The 17387-nt window shown below is 32.3% G+C and overlaps 9 protein-coding genes across 9 annotated transcripts, besides 3 other annotated features; 4 read left to right on the top strand and 5 right to left on the bottom strand.

The window, feature by feature from the left end:
* Positions 1 to 137: 137 nt before the first annotated feature.
* Positions 138 to 2725, bottom strand: TVAGG3_0976400 (uncharacterized protein; the record flags this gene model as incomplete). The annotated part of the gene is made up of 1 exon (XM_001317234.1): positions 184 to 2712. One exon carries the CDS (start codon positions 2710 to 2712, stop codon positions 184 to 186), a length of 2529 nt encoding a protein of 842 aa, XP_001317269.1.
* Positions 2726 to 3206: 481 nt separating this feature from the next.
* TVAGG3_0976390 (uncharacterized protein) lies at positions 3207 to 3947 on the bottom strand (the record flags this gene model as incomplete). Its single annotated transcript, XM_001317233.2, has 1 exon — positions 3258 to 3947. The coding sequence occupies one exon, from the start codon at positions 3945 to 3947 to the stop codon at positions 3258 to 3260; it is 690 nt and encodes a 229-aa protein (XP_001317268.1).
* Positions 3948 to 4066: 119 nt separating this feature from the next.
* TVAGG3_0976380 (glycine-rich protein family) lies at positions 4067 to 5062 on the bottom strand (the record flags this gene model as incomplete). Its single annotated transcript, XM_001317232.1, has 1 exon — positions 4098 to 4979. The coding sequence occupies one exon, from the start codon at positions 4977 to 4979 to the stop codon at positions 4098 to 4100; it is 882 nt and encodes a 293-aa protein (XP_001317267.1).
* A 472-nt stretch (positions 5063 to 5534) lies between these two features.
* Positions 5535 to 5807, top strand: TVAGG3_0976370 (uncharacterized protein; the record flags this gene model as incomplete). The annotated part of the gene is made up of 1 exon (XM_001317231.1): positions 5535 to 5807. One exon carries the CDS (start codon positions 5535 to 5537, stop codon positions 5805 to 5807), a length of 273 nt encoding a protein of 90 aa, XP_001317266.1.
* Positions 5808 to 5862: 55 nt separating this feature from the next.
* Positions 5863 to 7452, bottom strand: TVAGG3_0976360 (uncharacterized protein; the record flags this gene model as incomplete). The annotated part of the gene is made up of 1 exon (XM_001317230.1): positions 5863 to 7452. The coding sequence occupies one exon, from the start codon at positions 7450 to 7452 to the stop codon at positions 5863 to 5865; it is 1590 nt and encodes a 529-aa protein (XP_001317265.1).
* A 568-nt stretch (positions 7453 to 8020) lies between these two features.
* On the top strand, positions 8021 to 11062 carry TVAGG3_0976350 (uncharacterized protein; the record flags this gene model as incomplete). The annotated part of the gene is made up of 1 exon (XM_001317229.1): positions 8021 to 11062. The coding sequence occupies one exon, from the start codon at positions 8021 to 8023 to the stop codon at positions 11060 to 11062; it is 3042 nt and encodes a 1013-aa protein (XP_001317264.1).
* Positions 11063 to 11095: 33 nt separating this feature from the next.
* TVAGG3_0976340 (uncharacterized protein) lies at positions 11096 to 11615 on the bottom strand (the record flags this gene model as incomplete). Its single annotated transcript, XM_001317228.1, has 1 exon — positions 11400 to 11600. The coding sequence occupies one exon, from the start codon at positions 11598 to 11600 to the stop codon at positions 11400 to 11402; it is 201 nt and encodes a 66-aa protein (XP_001317263.1).
* Positions 11616 to 11752: 137 nt separating this feature from the next.
* TVAGG3_0976330 (inner centromere protein, ARK binding region-containing protein) lies at positions 11753 to 12337 on the top strand (the record flags this gene model as incomplete). The annotated part of the gene is made up of 1 exon (XM_001317227.1): positions 11753 to 12337. One exon carries the CDS (start codon positions 11753 to 11755, stop codon positions 12335 to 12337), a length of 585 nt encoding a protein of 194 aa, XP_001317262.1.
* Positions 12338 to 12492: 155 nt separating this feature from the next.
* Positions 12493 to 13533: a mobile genetic element.
* Positions 13534 to 13544: 11 nt separating this feature from the next.
* TVAGG3_0976310 (TAG-278-related family) lies at positions 13545 to 16424 on the top strand (the record flags this gene model as incomplete). Its single annotated transcript, XM_001317226.1, has 1 exon — positions 13545 to 16424. The coding sequence occupies one exon, from the start codon at positions 13545 to 13547 to the stop codon at positions 16422 to 16424; it is 2880 nt and encodes a 959-aa protein (XP_001317261.1).
* Positions 16425 to 16766: 342 nt separating this feature from the next.
* Positions 16767 to 16794: a mobile genetic element.
* Positions 16795 to 17364: 570 nt separating this feature from the next.
* Positions 17365 to 17387: part of a mobile genetic element that runs on past the window's edge.

Below are 17387 nucleotides of genomic sequence, written 5' to 3'. Positions count from 1 at the left end.
ATATAACTTTTTAAAAATTTACAATCATCTTATTCTCTTAGGCAATTTGTGAAATAATTTTATATATAATTACTATGCTCGAGTATCATGATGAATATTTTCAGTAGTTAACTAACATATAATGAGATTTAATGATAAACCAAAAATAATTTCAATAAAATATTCAAATAACATAATATTTTACTAACATACACATTTTCCACTTAAACTTACAACAAGTTTCTTTCCATCCTCTGCAACTAATTCCAGTTTTGAGGAGTATTTTCCTTGATTTTGAGGTAAGAAATGAACAGGAAGTAAAACAAAACTTCTTGGTTCAACAACAAACTGAGAAACAGGTAAAGAGAAAGGATTATCACAATAAGCAGTGATTGAACACTCACTCCTTGACTTGTTCATCACTTTAAGCATTGCTCTTCTCATTGTTCCCGCATTGCATTTGTTGAAGTGCAATTTTGCTGAGTTTACAGACATGTTTTCTGTTTCTAGTGACATAGAAAGATTATCAACAAATGATTGCGATTGTCTTGGACTATCATTAGAAAGAGCTATTTCTGTAGCATTATTTGTTGTCTCCACTTTGGTTTTTGTCACGAAATCTCCGCATTTTACTGAAATATATCCATTTACGTTCTTTAAAATGGAAACACTCAGGTTTACGGACGAATAAGGCTTGATTACACCTGATAGTGGCTGAACAAGGATGAAAGGAGATGATGCAATCACGGAAAACTCAAATTGTGATGAACTCATATTTATTAAATTCGAAATTTTTGTTTCCTGGTGGTTATCGCTATCAAAAGTGATAACTTTTGGAGACATAGTAATGCTATCACTTTTCTGTTGCTTTGTTTCAAGCTTAATTACTGAAGATTTCAAAGATGATTTGAAAAACTTCGTAAATTTTGCCTTTGGAAGATCGGAAACAAGCTTTATGACGCTTTTACTTAATGAGGACTCGGCAATCTTTGAGAAAAAGTTCTTTTCGTTGACAATTGCCAAAATTGATCTCAAAAATTCGGAACCGTAATAGACATTCACAGATCCAGGAGAATCAGCTGCAATATTAAATGATTTCTTCTCATTTGGCTTGATAATTTCTGTAAAAGGATCAATAAAAATTGTTGAAACTGAATTTGCACTAAAAGCAACGAAAACAGAAGTCTGACTAAGATTAGTAACAGTAAATGAACCTTTAAAAGCTTCTTTTTGGTTCTCAACTAAGCCAATCAACTCAACTGTTTGAGGAATTTCCAAATTTAAAGGAAGAGTTGAAATTATTGCAGGAATTGATAATCTCTTTGTAGAATTAGCTATAATAATTTGTTCTATAGTTTCTGTCTTCTTTTTACAGACAATTTCGAAATTATCTTTTGTTTGGTTCTGAATTACAAGAGATTTCTTAGCTTTGGCAACGAAATTGGATGAAGAACTAACAACAACTTGTTCCTTCGTATTTTCTTCATTAAACAAAAGAATTTTTGGTTCATAAGATAAATATCCTTGATTTTCTGTTTCTTCTATTGCATCTAACAGGTTTATTGTGCTACTCATTGGCCCATTCTTCGTTTGCCATGAAACAACAATGTTTCCTGATGGTTTTTCCTTTTCATTTCTTGATGCGTGGATTTCAACGGATTTTCCTGGTTTTAGAACAACATTTGACTGTGATAAATTGTATCCATCAGCTTTGATTGCTGCAATCATGTCTGCATCTGATGTATTCTCAAGAAACAACGGTCCTTTTGGAAATGAAGAAGAAATCTGAACAGAAAAAGGTCTTTCTATTGCAGCTGCTTTGAGATTGATATCTACATCAGATAACTCAATCTGTGCTGAGAATTTTCCTGGATTTGTCGGTGAAAATGAAATAATCATTGAATTTGTATCTGGATCGAAGGATTTTAATGAAAAAGGAGGTGGAATATTACTTGGAGATACATCAGAAGCTGATATTTGTAAGTTATGTGTGATTGTTTCTCCAACACAACAAATTCCAAAATCTACTGGAATTTTTGCGCGTGGTGGAACGATATGGAGTGGAATTCTGAATGAATCGCCTGATTCTGAGCATTGTATTGTAAGTGTTGGGTTCTCTGAGCTTTCTTTCTCTGGATGATAAGTTATTGTTAATTTTGCAGAAGATGCTGAAGATATTTCAAATTGGATAGGATAGACTGTAAATGCTTGACTATCTGATGCAGTAACAATCGTTAATGGCTTTGATAAATCTTTGTTTTTCAATTCTATAATACGTTCTGTTTCAGTTTTTGAAAATGTCCATATTTTTGATGAAGAATTAGGTATTTCTAATGGTGATGGTACGCATTTTCCTGTTAAAGGTACATAAAATTCAGAATATCCTTGGAAAATTAACGATGTATTGAATAAACCAACGTCTTGTGGATTAAAAGATACTAATAATGCATATGTTTCGCCTGGAGCGATAGAAACTGTTGAAATTGGTACAGAAAATGGCGAAGGATCTGCAATTCGTAACGTAAATTCGGCCGTTTCAACTCCAGAATTGGGAATTAGGAGCTTCTTTTGTTGTATACTGTGTGGATATATTTGAGGAAATAGTAATTTCTTCGGAAAAATGGATATTGTTGGAGAATCTGATGAATTAAACGAATGTATTGACTTTTTATCAATTGAGATACTCATGCTAGTCTTCAAATCTCTAATAGAAGGATTTGTAATCGAAGACATCACAAGAGCAAGAAATTTTCAATAAAAATAATTAGGCACTTTTCAGGAAATCCTATTTATTTAGTAATGAGCAAATATTATCTTATATTCATCATGCAAAGCTTGAATTTATGATTTTGCATGAAATACAAGCACATATAGAATTAAGAGATATTTTATTGATCTCAATGTAATTAATTGGTGTATATGATATCGTTAACTAATCGTTAAAAGTGTGTTTACAAAAGATCCTCACATGTTATACATAAAAAAAGAACATTTACTAAACAAATACGGACAATGAATCTGTACTCATAGGCCTTAAGTCAAGAAGTATCATATTTCATAATGTAGCTTCATAAAGCTTGAAATAATATTATGAATTAAAGATATTTTCTATTTCAAAGATATTGCGCAATAAAATTGCTTGATCAATCAAAAGGATAGTGCGACATCTAGAGATTTATAAACTTATCAAGAATATAAGAAGGGTAATATTCGCAATTGTAAAACAACGTTAATTCAAAAATGAATTCATGATGTTATTAGAAATATGAGTGTCTTTGTTATACGTCATTAATATATTGTTGATGTTGTTGCTCAATTAATGCTCTAAGTTCTAGCTCTTGATTTTGAAGATCAATTAGGGTTGATTCATATTGTTGTTTTTCATATTCCTTCTCCATTGATTTCTTAGATAAAGCTTCAATAATATTATATGTTTCGATTTGTTTTTTATCGATGAGATCCATCTTAGATGTTATTTTTGATTTTTCTGTTTCAATTTCTGTAACTAAGTTATATTTTCTATCTAATTCGTTATTTTCCATCTGTAACAATCGAATTTCGTCTATTAATTGTTGAGTTTCTACATTATATTTCTGAATATTCTTATTTGTTTTTTTCGTTTCTGATTTATATGTTTTAATGTTAGACCTAAGTTCAACAAGAAATTGCTGATACTTCTTCTGTTTCTTTTCTAAAATATTTTTATTTTTCATTCTTTCTGCATAGATTTTTTGATCACTTGCAAGTAATTTCCGAGCTGACTCTATATTGTTTAAAATTTGATTGTTTTCTTGGCAGATAGTAGCTGATTCAGTCTGATAATTAGATGTAATGGAGTGTTGTTGCTTTATTTCTGATTGTAGAGCTGATAGTTGGTTTTGGAGGTCATTTATCAATACTATTTGATTGGATATTTCGAATTCTTTCTTTTTCAACTCAGCTTTAAGCTCAATAACATTCCTGCTCATTTTTAAACGTACACTTTTTATTTTCGATTTCTTTCAGATTCTCACTACCCTTTGGATTAGCTACGAAAAACTGGATACACAGAAAGCATTAATCAGAAGCAGAAATACAATTTTGGTAACAGAAACTGTTTAACAATCAATAATAAAAGATCAAGATATTAAAATAGTCATAAAAGCATGAAGGATCTGGATGTTGAAGCATAGCCTTATATTTTGCGATACATCAAACAGCTTAATTACTGTTATTGACGCTCGACCATACCCGATATTATCCGAAAATTCATTTTTAATTTCAAAACTACCATAACTTATGACATTTTGCGTATGGCCACTACCGCCACCGCCCCCACCTCTCTCAACAGCGCCACCGCCGTACCAGCCGCCACCAGCACCTGTCCAAACAGGCAGACCTCCACAACCAAACGTTCCAGCACTATAGTAAACTCCAGAAGTGCATGTGGTTGGAGAGCTTCCATCTTGGGTTCCAAATTGAGATGAGCAAATCATACCTTGACCGGGTTGGCCATTTAAGCCGCCGCCATTACCGCCATTGCAAATATTATATTCAACTCTACCACCGCCCCCTGCACCTGCCGTTACTATTCTTGAATACAACGAATTAGTTTCATTCCAAACTCCTGATTTTTCTCTAAAATCTGTGGCGCCACCACCGGGAGCATCTAAATTATTTACTCCGTATGAACCACCATTGTAAATATTTCGATAAATTATGGACTGAGATGTATCTAAATCAGCATGCCCGCCAATATGTAAATATATTTTCTTTAAACTCGATACTCGATAAACACCGGCAGCATAGCCTCCATATCCTCCTCGAGCTGTCCGCCCCTCTTTAATATGATCTCCTCGTGAAGCTCCATAAGCTTCAAGATAATAATATCCGGGCCCAAGGGTTATATTATATGGAGAGCAAACAGAATAGTTTTCACATGGGTAATAAAATTCATATTTATTTAGGGTTGAATTGAAATTTACAATGCCGTTATTTGGCGATTCATGCTTTATTATCATTTCTAATTAAAAGCCTTTAATTGCAAATATGTTATAGTGGCTCAGTTTCTTAAATAAGTCCTAAAGGGACAAGCTAATTAAAAATTAAAAACATTTCCGAAATTTATCAAAATTTGAATATATTTCTATCATTACACGGAAATATTATTAATATGTATTTCTGAACAGGACTGTAAAAATGTTGATTATGGAACATGAACAGTCAATTCAATTACTATTACTCTTTACGGTGAGAACAACGTTATTTTGAATGAATCAAATTGAGAAATAAAGAAATATATTTGGGAAAAGGAAGATGTAATCCAAATCTATTGCGATTACAATTCATTTTGAATGATCGCTAGATCATAGTTTTATTATAAAGACAAATTGTATTGTCTAGCTTAAAAATTTATGAGAAAATTGGAAATTATTTCAATATTCTTTGTGAACAAGATTTATTATCCTAATCACTTTAATATTATAATGCATAATTAATAAATTTTTATATTTCGTTATTGGCGTGAAGCGCCAGTATAATAAATGAATAGGACGATATTTATCGTTCTCATTTTTATGGCAGATAATAACATATATAAACAACAAGTCAAACTTGGAACAAGAGACTTAATACTTAGTTCAAAGGGTGTATTTGATCCAGGCACACCGTTAGAGCAGAATCCCGCCATATTATTCGCGATGTCTCTCGAAGGAGTGATGGATGCTGCTCCAAATGAAACGCCAAGGATAGAAAAAATACTTGATAAATCTACAGAGCAAGTCAGAGGTTTCATCAAAACTGCTTCGCAGCTTTTCGGAAAAATTTCAATCACATTAGAATCCATATAACTTAATTATTATTCTTGTAAAATCTATCAAATTGTATAAACAAACAAATTTTTATTTAATTCGAATTACCAAATATACTTTTGAGTAGGAAATCTTCTCCTGCTTCATTATACGTTTGGCTGTTCTTTATTACGCCCTCATCGTACGTGAGCGTTCTACTACCATCATCGTCATCACTATAATCGTCTTTTACGGGTACTTGACTAAATCTTCTAACTAAATCGTAAGGAATCGACGTATGACTCGAATCATCACTGCTATCGCTGCTATTCGTCCTGTAGTTCTTCAGATCATCAATCATGGCTAGTATAGAGCTCGAACTACCCGAATCTTCTTTCTTTTCTTTAATTTCTTTTCTAATTTTAGGAGATTCAACTTTCGGAGGTTCTTTCTTCTTGACTTCCTGAGGGACTAAGTTTAGCGTTAATTGTTTCGTTGGATTTTTGTCTTTTTGCGCTTTTTTCGGCTGTTTCTTCTTTTGTGTCTGTGAAAGTGACAATTCTTTCTGTTTTGTGGCTTGGCTTGGTCCATCTATCATCTCTCTAAGGGTCTTCTTAACTCTATCGTTGGATTGCGCATTGGATTCTTCAATTTGTGAAAAAACTGAATACGATGACAGTAATTTCTGCGATGAATTGGCTGATCTCTGCGACAAATTCCCAGATCGTTGCGAAGAAGTGGCAGATCTCATTGAAGAAGTCACGGATTTTTGAGATGGTGTCGAACTCTTTTGAGATAAGTAGTCGTTTGTAAGTATAAGCGTTGGTTTAGCAGGTATTGGTTCTTTATGTGGTGGTTTTTCTTGTACTTTTTTCTCTTTTTGATGATCTATTTTATTTTTATCGTGGGAAGGTTTTGTCTGCGATAGAGTTGGAGGTAATTGTGAGAGCGGTAGATGGGAGTATGAAATTTTGTTCTCTTCCTTAAGGGAAGGATTTTTTTGAGATAATTGTCTTTCTTGCTCAAAAAGCTCCAAAATTGTTGGAGGCTTCTTTTCCTCTGTATTGTTGTTGGTGCCATTTGTATTTTCAAATTTCGAGTTGATAAATTTTGAATTTGCCGAAGATTTGTCTAGTTTTGGTTTTCGTCGAGTTTTCTTTGGAAGGCTAACGCTTTTATCACTTGAGTAGTCGTCTTTCTGCTGTGAGTGTTTAAATTTAGCAAAATCTATGTATATAGGCTCATTTGCGATATAATTGATGTACGCCGTTGATACCTCAATGCTATCTGGTGTATCTTCGGGCTTAGTTTTAACAATTATGTCAGCTTCTGAGTCTTTGACAATTATTCCGCCCATGCACTTTATAAGATAGGCAATGGAGGCCTTATTGTCTTCTAATTCATCCACTGATACTTTTTTGTGAAATAACGAAAGATTGATGTAATTTTTGTGTTCTAATTTTGAAGAAATTAGCGGCAAATTCTGCTTTATCATCTGTTCAAAACCAAATGGTGTAATGGTAAGTTTTTCGAATTGCTTTCCTGTTAATATCTCGAGAAACGGGGCAACATGAAGAATAACATCTTGAGCATCTTCATTTGTCGACCTATAGCCCGGTAACTTTTCATATATGAGGTTCTGTATTCTGCTCCTGTCTTTTAGAGATAGACTTTGCTTCAGAAGTATTGACTTCTGAGGCAACATTTTTAGACAAGGATTTTTTTAAGAACAGTCAAAATCTTGCAGTAGTTATACTGTAAAAAGAAATATTTTACTATCTACAGTCTTTTCTTCATGAGACAATAAAGTTTTGGAAAAGTGACGTTTAAAAATTAATTTGTGAACTTTACATTCCTCGAGGAAGTTCATTGTTTTGAGATTATTTTGTGACATTTGAGATGCACTCATACAGACAATACGGAAGAGAGGATATGTTAATTTCCAAAATAATTCCAAAATGAAAAATTCCAATGTCATCAGTAATGAGAACGATATCATATTTCATATTTTAAAATTTTTTTGGAGTTTTTTAATTTTAATATATTATTTTCTCCGAATCTAATGAATAAAATAGAAAAATAAATAAGTAATTATATTTTAAAATTGAACTTTCATAGAATTATCATCAAAAATTTAGATAATCTTTAATTTCGAAAGTAATATTATTAATTTCATTTATCTGATCAAATTTTCAAGTTATTTTTATTTACAATCGTTTATATAGTATTTTATTCCCAAATTTCATTTTTTCCGAATCTTCCAATTTTTTTCAATGTTTTTGCTTTTTCTTGTCTTTAGTAAATCAGAAGTTGCTCAGTTTTGCGTTTATACTAAACACAAGAGCAACTGTGATGGATTTCCTGAAGATGTAATCTATCCTGATTCTACATTTTCCAAAAATTTATCAAGTTTATCCAAAAAGACAAGTCAATTCGATAATTACGACAAAGTAGAAATCAACATTGCCGAAGACTTAAGCAAATCGGATATTGATTTGTTCCTTCTAAAGAACGCTCACCATATTTACTTACAAGGCATCGTAAATCCACCTCCATCATTTGAATTGAATGTCAAAGATGTTACAACACTCGAAAATCTTACAATCAAACACTGCATGTGCGTAAAAGACTCTTCAACGGAGTTTTTCATGGAAAATTTGACTCTTTCAGAAGTTCAATGGTCTAGATTTGACAAAGCATCTATGTTCTATGGTGGTATACTGGAATCCGATCTCCTCTCCATTAGATCATGTGCATTTAGGTTTGATTCAGTAATTTATCACGTAAATTACACTGAAAAATTTACACCCCAAACAAACATATCTTTTGCAGTATTTACAGCAAATGTCGAGTTCAGAGACTTCTTGGATGGCGCTTCTTTGTTCCAATACGGAAATCAGTTCATTATTACACCAGTCTCGAAAAAGAATGGCTTTTTCAGAACAAATTTCAGATCCACAACCGATGCAAATATTTCTTACAAAATTTCCCATAATATTCCGGGATCCACTTTATATATCGGTTCCTGGTTCTCGAATCGCGAAGCCGTTCTTTCCGATGCATACCTATACACACAGGATAACTCTGTGAACATCGGTGGCTTCAAATGGAACAGATTTGAAAGAATAAATATTCAAACAATAAATTCAACGATTGTCTTGAATGAGACACAAGCACAAGTTACTATACTTGACGGAAGTGAGTCTTCTCAGTTCGAAATCCTTGGAAATTATTCTTTCAAACGTCTTAACTCGAAATCCTTCAACAACATCAATTTCAAGGCTTCCATACTCAATATTGACGATTTAGCTGTTACAGGAGATGATCACGTTGATATTCAAGCGGAATATTTGAATATTAATACTTTATCAGCTGAAAACCTTTCAACGACATCATTTAATGACTTCCGAATTACTATACACAATATTTCCCCTTTAGTTTCTTCTATTTCGTGCGGAACTTTCGTATTACCAGAAGATCTTTTAATTAACTACAAAGATTTCGTTCCATGCATCACAGCGAAGAAGGTAGAAAGCGGAGATACAAGGACAATCGTTGAATTGGTCCATATCGGTGAAAATAACTCTTTTACAACAGATTTCATTCCGATCATCACTTCACCGGACATTTCAGGTGCGACAATCGCTCCTTACATCAAAGAAACCGTTTTCCCGATTCTTTCTTCTGTCCAAGACAATTCTTACGGATTTTTGGTTTCAAACTTCAATAATCATAGAATTTCGCAGTTCTGCGTATCAGATGATGGCGAATCTACATGTTCCCAGTCCGAAATCATCAAATCCAAGTCAAATAACTTGAATGAGATGATATCTTCGACAGAATTACCTTCTGACTACTTCTTTATGGCCAATATCAAGGTATTCTTGGATACTGAATCGAAATTTACTGTTGCTTCACCTTCAAATTTCGAAGAAATTTCGGTATTTGGTCTTAAACCGAATTCCAACGTTTATATCCAGACACCATCAGTTATTTCAACATCTTCATATACCAATTTGAGTGTTTCCATCAATAATGAGAAGGAAAATCCCGAAATTAACTCAATTTCACTTTATAACTGCACAATTGATGATTTTATCGCTTCCAAGTTGTCATTTGACAACATCTATTCCTTCTCAACTGATGCTACCACTTATTCCCTGTTTTCACATCCTTTGGAACCGAAAAGATTAAATATCAACTCTCCAACCATTGTTTTCGATGCCAACACCATCAAACCGAATCTCCCAGTTGACCAGGACATAAATGCACGTACAAGAATCGAAATAAGAGGCGTAAATACCATATCTGGAAGTGGTGCCTTTAAATCTGAACTGAAAGTGATCGTTGTCCCTGAAAAAGAGATTCACTTCACCACGAACACTTATGGCAACCTCAGTTTCATCATTTATTCCTCAATTGAAACTGATATTTATTATAAAGCGAATCTTCCAGCAGATTTATACGATTCCGGGCCAAATACGAAGTACCACTTACATCCCAATTTCCTTGGCATTGAAATTACCTCATCATCCCGTTTCTGTACAAATTATCTTGATATTGATTTGGCTCCTGACCAGAATATCATCTTCTCTCAGAACAATTTGCTATGTAACAAGAAAGCCAAGATCGGAATACCCACGGAAATCGCAATGTTCAAAGCCTACGTCGCAGGAGTCCTCGATATTCCGAAATTAACCATCAGAAGACAACTTTACATGGATCCGGACACTTATTTGAGGGCCACAGAATTTTCCAATCCCGACGATGACTTCCTTTTGTACTTTAATTGGTCATTGAACAAAATGCCGTACTTTAGGATCGATAACTACATGGCAGAGAACATTACATCGTATCTACCAACAATAGAGACCTATGTATACCCTTCAGATGATGATGATTACATAAAAGAAAATTCAGATATTTTCTCTCTCGGTATTCCTTACCTTTGCATACTCGCATCTGAGTTCAAAGGTAATATATTCAGAGAAGGACTCGTTTTCCACGTAGATAATGAGACTTCAAACGTTGCAACAGTATTCAAAAAAGTTGGTCTTCAATCTGATGCAGATATATGCGCTTACGTCATTCCTTATGAAGATGGAGTAGTACCTGACCACTCTAAGGGTCCGAAAAACCCTACTCCTTTCATTATTATGATTGTTATCTCTTTCTTGATGGTTATCTTCATAGTAGTCGCTTATGTTTATTCAATGTACTTCAAACATAGGAAACAGGCTAAGAAAGACTTGGGTATCGCTTCAAATGAAAATAGTATTCAAGAAGTGTTATTGAATGATAGCACATACGTGTAATGTAAATATTTTACTGTTTATTATATTATTGGCCTTTTTTTAAAAAACTTTTTTATAAAATTTTTTATATTTTGATACAAAACAAGACAAACTAATATAAAAATGAATGAGACTCAACCAGTAAAGATTAAAATCAAGGCAACTATCCTTAAAAAGGATAAATAAATTTTGGAATCGATTTTTTTCAAAAAATCAATTAATGGGAATGTAAAATTCTTCATTTCTAAAAATTGTTAAGTCAGAGTTAATACGAAAACATTGATTAAAGGAAAATTAAATATTTTTTTTTGTTATAGTAAAAGAAAATGGAATTTTTCTATAGCAAGTTAATAGTATATCACCTAAAGAAGTTAGCGAGAATGTCGTTCTTGCTGGATTTGGACTTGGGCTCTTGTTTTTTGATGTGTCTTTCTGAAGATTGAATTTCATTGTTAACGCGCTCTAAAACTTGATTAGGTTCCATTTCCCTTAATTGATCATCCCAAAATTCTGGATCATTATCAGCATTCAGGAAGAGAGAAGAATAAAAAATCGACATTTTTATCACTTTTTGGAATTGATATTTTGTCACTTTTGAAATTGAATGAGTAACAATTCGAAACGGAAAAATTACATAATCACTGGATGAAGGATCCAATACCGGTTTTAGATTTCCAAAATCTTACCGTTTATAAAAATTTTTAGAAATCGATGAATCAACGCTCTTTAGAGACGAATCTAATGAGTAGTGATTCATCAGACTTACTGATTCTTGATCCAGAGAGCAGAATCTCTCATGATTCATTACTTATCAAACCAAATTTCCACGACGAGAAGATTTCAGATAAATCTCAAGATCATTCTTTGTTTGACGAAAAGTTGTACATGAACATTACAAGCAGTCATAGGAAGAGACTTATCAACTCTCCAAAGACAAAAACACACAATTCTTCTCCATCGAAACAGTTTAATATGACAAAAATGATTGAAAGCGGCAATGATCTACTAAAGTCGATAATTAAAACGTTATCTGACTCTAATGCTTATGATATGAGCGATTGGGCAGATGAAGATGCAATGAAAGATGAAGACTTTGATTCAGACTGTGAAGAGTATGAAGGCAAACTTATACCAGAATGGGCACAGAAAGAGTCATTGAAATACGCGGTTACTCATCAAAATCAGTCAGATGGAGATAAATTATTTGCTACCCTTCCTCGTAGGTGCAATCTCGAGACTGTATTCGGAACGAAATCAATCCCATATTATATGAAACAGTATGTTTCTCATAAATAAATGTTTGTATTTCTAAAAAAAATGTTACTTTATTTCCCAAATTACGCGAATATTATTGTTTATCGATAATTATTATGTTTATTAATTTTTCAGTTTTAGATTTATTTTCTGTGGGTTTGATAAATTTTTTTTTCTTTAGCTGAACGTTAATTTAAGGGTGCACACGAGAGGATCATGTAAACTTCAGAATTTAGAACCTTATTTTTAGGCATTATCTTGGCTACCTATTTAGGCTCGAAAAGCAAAAAATATCAAAAAATACAACTTGAGTCCATTATGACCCTTTCATGGAGGTAGTTTTTATCCGCTAGTATTTTCCCTTTGAATCTCTTTACAATTCGAAATCAAATTCAAATCTCAGTAGAAGAAAGGAAGAATCAACTTACTACGGTTGTAATACGAATAAATACATATATTTAATTATTTTTATTTACATAATAATTGTTTGAAGCTCATATTCCAACAAATTTTTAAATAAAAACATTAAAATGTTGAAAATGTTCATATATTTTAATAGGGTTTTGGCACTTTATTGAGGAATTACTACATACATAGTCGAACTGAACTTGATATTTTGAAATTTAAATTATTTATCAAAATTAAAATTTAACTTGAAATTTATAATTATTTAGTCATATTTTGCATAATTCTAAGTAGATTTTGTAAAAAATCAAGAAAGAAAAATTTTAACGTGCTTTATTTTTTCTTTTTTATAATAATACATATTATTATATAATTAACATATTCATAATGTTTCACCCTTTCAAAAATATAATCCTCCTCCTCTCAAATAAACGTACATACGGGTGGCCTCTTTTTTCAAAAAATTAAAATTTGAAATTTTGGGCTCAAATATTAGAGATTTTTTCAACCTTCAACGATATATGTTGTCTATATCAGACCTCCTTTCTTTTTGATACTTAACATTGTTCCTAAATCTTAGCCGTTAAGGCTGTTCTGAAAATATTTTTTTTTCGAAAAAATTCGAAAAAAATTTTTAAAATTCAAAAATCCCTTAATTCCTGAGGATTTTGGAAAAAAGTTTTTACATGAACATGTGTATATTATATGAAGTATATTGATAAGGTAAAAATCAAATTTTATTGCATATTCATCGAGAAAATAAACTAACGAATCCCTCAAAATTGAGAGGGTAATCCTCCTCCTCTCAAATAAACGTACATACGGGTGCACCCTTAAGCAAAATATGGATCCAGGTGTCACTTTGTACAACATGTGCAAGAAGATTGCACAGCTGTACAAAGTCGTACAGTATATATCTGCACACCTGGAAGAAAGAGCTTTCCAAATCGAAGCAGTTCGAACACAATATTACACAGAAATCGATAAAGTAATCAGTCTTTATGAGAAAAATGCCTCGAAGTTTATGGAAGAACTCGATCCGACCGCAAGATATGAAAGTGCGCAGAAAAATCTAGAGCGAAAACACGATATTTTAGAGACAGCCCTAAAACAAGCGGAAAAAGATGAGGTTAATGCGGCAAAAGAGGAAGAAGAAGTTCTATCTAAATCAATTACGCCATTAAAAGAAACACTCAGCCAATTAAACGACCAATTAAAAGAACAAATTCAGTATTTGAAAGAGAAAGTCACAGAAGATAATACGAAATTAGTTACTACTATCCAAGACGTGGAGAAAAAACACAAGAAAGAGATAGATCTTTGTGATATCGAATCTGAGAAAAAATATTTACAATTAAAACAAGAAAATACCGACAAACTTAAGGCTATGCAAGATGACCATAGACTCAACATGCAAAATATTGTCGAAGAACAAAAGCAACTTGCAAATACTCCATTAGATGTAAAAGCCCTTCGTAATGGCAAGCTCAAACTCCAAAATACTCGTGAATTCCTCGTAACAACAAATACTCAAGTACAAGATCTCATCAAAAAGTATCTAGAAATTATGTCGAATATTCAACCACACGTAATACAGAATTCCAAGCAAATAGCCACTTATTCGAAGGAATACGAGCAAGATCTGCTTATGAACGAGCAGCACAACGAAATGGTAACTAAAGAATTCCAAGAAGAAATTGAAAAAATAAAAGAACAACAAATCCAAGTCCAAAAGAGCCAAGCAATGCAAATAGAACTCCTCAAGAACGAGCTGACCTCTTTACGTAACTCTTTCAAAGCAGAAATGGACGAAGCGGAGAAAAACAAAAATTCTACAGACGGAAACATCGAAAACGTCATAAAAAACTTGGCCGCATCGAATTTCAAGGAAGAAGAAGAGCGGAGAAAAGCCATTGCAAGGGAACAAGAAGCCAAAGAGAAGTACATGACAATACTAACAAGAGATACACAACTAACAATGGATGATTTGAAAGCAGACATATTAAAAGCGAAAGACGAAATCGATGACGAAAACATGATTTTGCAAAAAGCGATTGATTCAGAAACAGAAAGATTTGAAAATCAGAAGAGATACTTAACATCAAATCACGAAGAACTATTAGCCCAGAAAGGTAAAGAACTAGAAGAATCATCAGTTATGGAATCAAATTACAGAAAAGCTGATCAAGAAAGAAAAACACAGAAAACAATGTTAGATACTTTAATGAGAATTTTCAAGACATCGATGGAAAACATTGTTGTTTCTGAAAGGGACGAAATCAGACAACTTGAGCTTAACTACGAGAAGAACAAGAATGAAACACAAACTACTGTTGACAACGAGTACAACGCGAAGACAAGATTTACTTCGCAATCAATAAATGATTTGCAAAATCAATACAACGAAGAAATGGAAAGAATAAAAAATGAAAGGGAAAGAGATATTGATTTGCAAACAGAGATGATACAAACAGAGTTCAATAACATGAAATCTGTTGATGAAATAAGAGATGAATATGTTAAAGAATACCAGAAACTAACAGATGAATTCGAAAGTATAAATGAAAAACCGACGATTTCGGATAAATATTCTGAAAAGAATTTAAACGAAATCAAAGCGAAAAAAGACGAAATCAAGATAAAATTGCAAAATGATAAAGAAACAATGCTGGATAAATATAAAACAGACTTCGCAAATGAACAATCTCGTCACGAAGCGAAGTTATTAACTTATATTTCAGCTCTGAATGAAACAATCGATGTTGGACCAGAATTACAAAGAATTCGAGAAAAAGAAAATGTAAAAATCACTAAATACAATACACAAATACAAGAATATAGTGAGAAATTAAAGGAATTGCAGTTGGAATTCAAGCCAGCAACAGGAGAAGCAGCTGTTGATTGTCCTGAAATACAAGAACTAAGAAACAAACTCTCTGAAGCACTGAAAAATCAAAAGGAACAATTGACGAAAGCAAGAAATGAAAGTGAAAAAGATATCAAAGAATTGATTGACGAGATCAAGAAACAAGAAGGATTAAACGATGATTCAATAAAGAACCTCCAAGAATCACTTGAATACATCATTTCTCAGATCAAAGATACAATTCAAACTGACCAAGAAAAGAAGAAGAGAAGAAAAATCGAAGTTGAAGAAATCATAACGAATTTGATGATGAAATATGAACAGGACAAACAAGAGTCACAAGACAAATTCGAGCAGAATAGGGCTGATATGCAGAACAATATAGAAAACTCTGATAAAGAACTAAACAACCAAATTGTTGATGATTCTGAATCAGAACAAAATAACTCAATTGAATTGAAGAAGAAACTAAAGGAAGAAGAAGAGAAAATGAAGAAAGAAATACTTGAATACAAAGATCATTTGAACCATACTAATCCTGAATTGGATAACGCTGTTGAAGAGGCTTACAAGAAGAGAGATGCTGCAAAACTCGCTTTCGATAATAAACCAATTCGTGACCAAGAAAAAACAATTTTGATAAATCTTTCTGAAATCCTTTACCAGAAAACATCACATTTGTACACTATAGGAAGAGATCTTCTCGATTACAGAGCGAGAATTGTTGCACAGGAAGAGGAAGTAAATTCCAGATTCGGAAGAGATTCACAGATTGGAGTAATGAGAAGCCAACCTGTAAGACCAATGACAGCTGTTGTAAAGAAGAGAACAACACCAAGATTGGCTACTCCTGTTTAATGTTTATATATGTTATATATTTGTTTTAATATAAATTGTTTGTATAATTATGATTAATTTCAATCTATATATTTAATTAATTTTTGGATCCATAAATCAATATACTTCTTTGACAACTACTTATAATAATAAACTTAAATATATATAAAATATGAAATAAACTCATAAATCTTCGAAATATTGAACTGCTTTTTTGACATCCGTATCTTTATTTCCAAATTTCTTAGAAGAATTAGTATTTTTGGTCGATAAAAAACTATTATAAAAATTATATAGTTCCTAATATGGTTGTTATGCTTTTTTTGTTATTAAACGATGCCATATACTGATTTCATTAGAAGCTGTCAGAAAGTGGTAAGTTCACCCTTAACATTAGTATACAATGATCTGTTGAAGAATTTTTTTTAAATCTCTGTAATTTAATACATAACATATGAAATCTAATACTATGCTGTAGTTAGTTATTTATCTATGTAGCAAAATAAAGAGATGCTTATATACAAAGGTTGTTGCACGCCTATATATACCATAATAATTAGCGCCCACCGTTCTCTGTATATAAGTTTGTCCATTTCCTAAAAATTAAATATCATAAATAATGATATTTTAAAAATTGATAATGGATTCGTAAGTGAACAAAAAGTGGCTAAGTATACAATTTTACATCATTCGATAAGCCTTTTTGAATGGATTATAGAAGATCGAAATTAAATTTTTTTTTGACACATAAACTTTCTCTCTCAATATTCTAAGATCAAAAGTTAATATTTTTGGTCAAGAGAAAGTAACTATTAATCATTATATAGTGCCTAATATGGGTGTTATACGTTTCTGCTATTAAAATAAAGATATATTGATTTTTATAGAGCATGCCAGATTGTGGTAAGTTCACCCTTTCTGATGCCGGAAAGTGAAGTGAATGACAAAAAATAAGATGTTATAGGGTGTCCAAAGGTGTGTTTA

Source organism: Trichomonas vaginalis, chromosome I (assembly GCF_026262505.1).
Source record: "Trichomonas vaginalis G3 chromosome I, whole genome shotgun sequence".
Lineage (NCBI taxonomy): Eukaryota > Parabasalia > Trichomonadida > Trichomonadidae > Trichomonas > Trichomonas vaginalis.
This window is presented reverse-complemented; position numbering and strand designations above follow the sequence as displayed.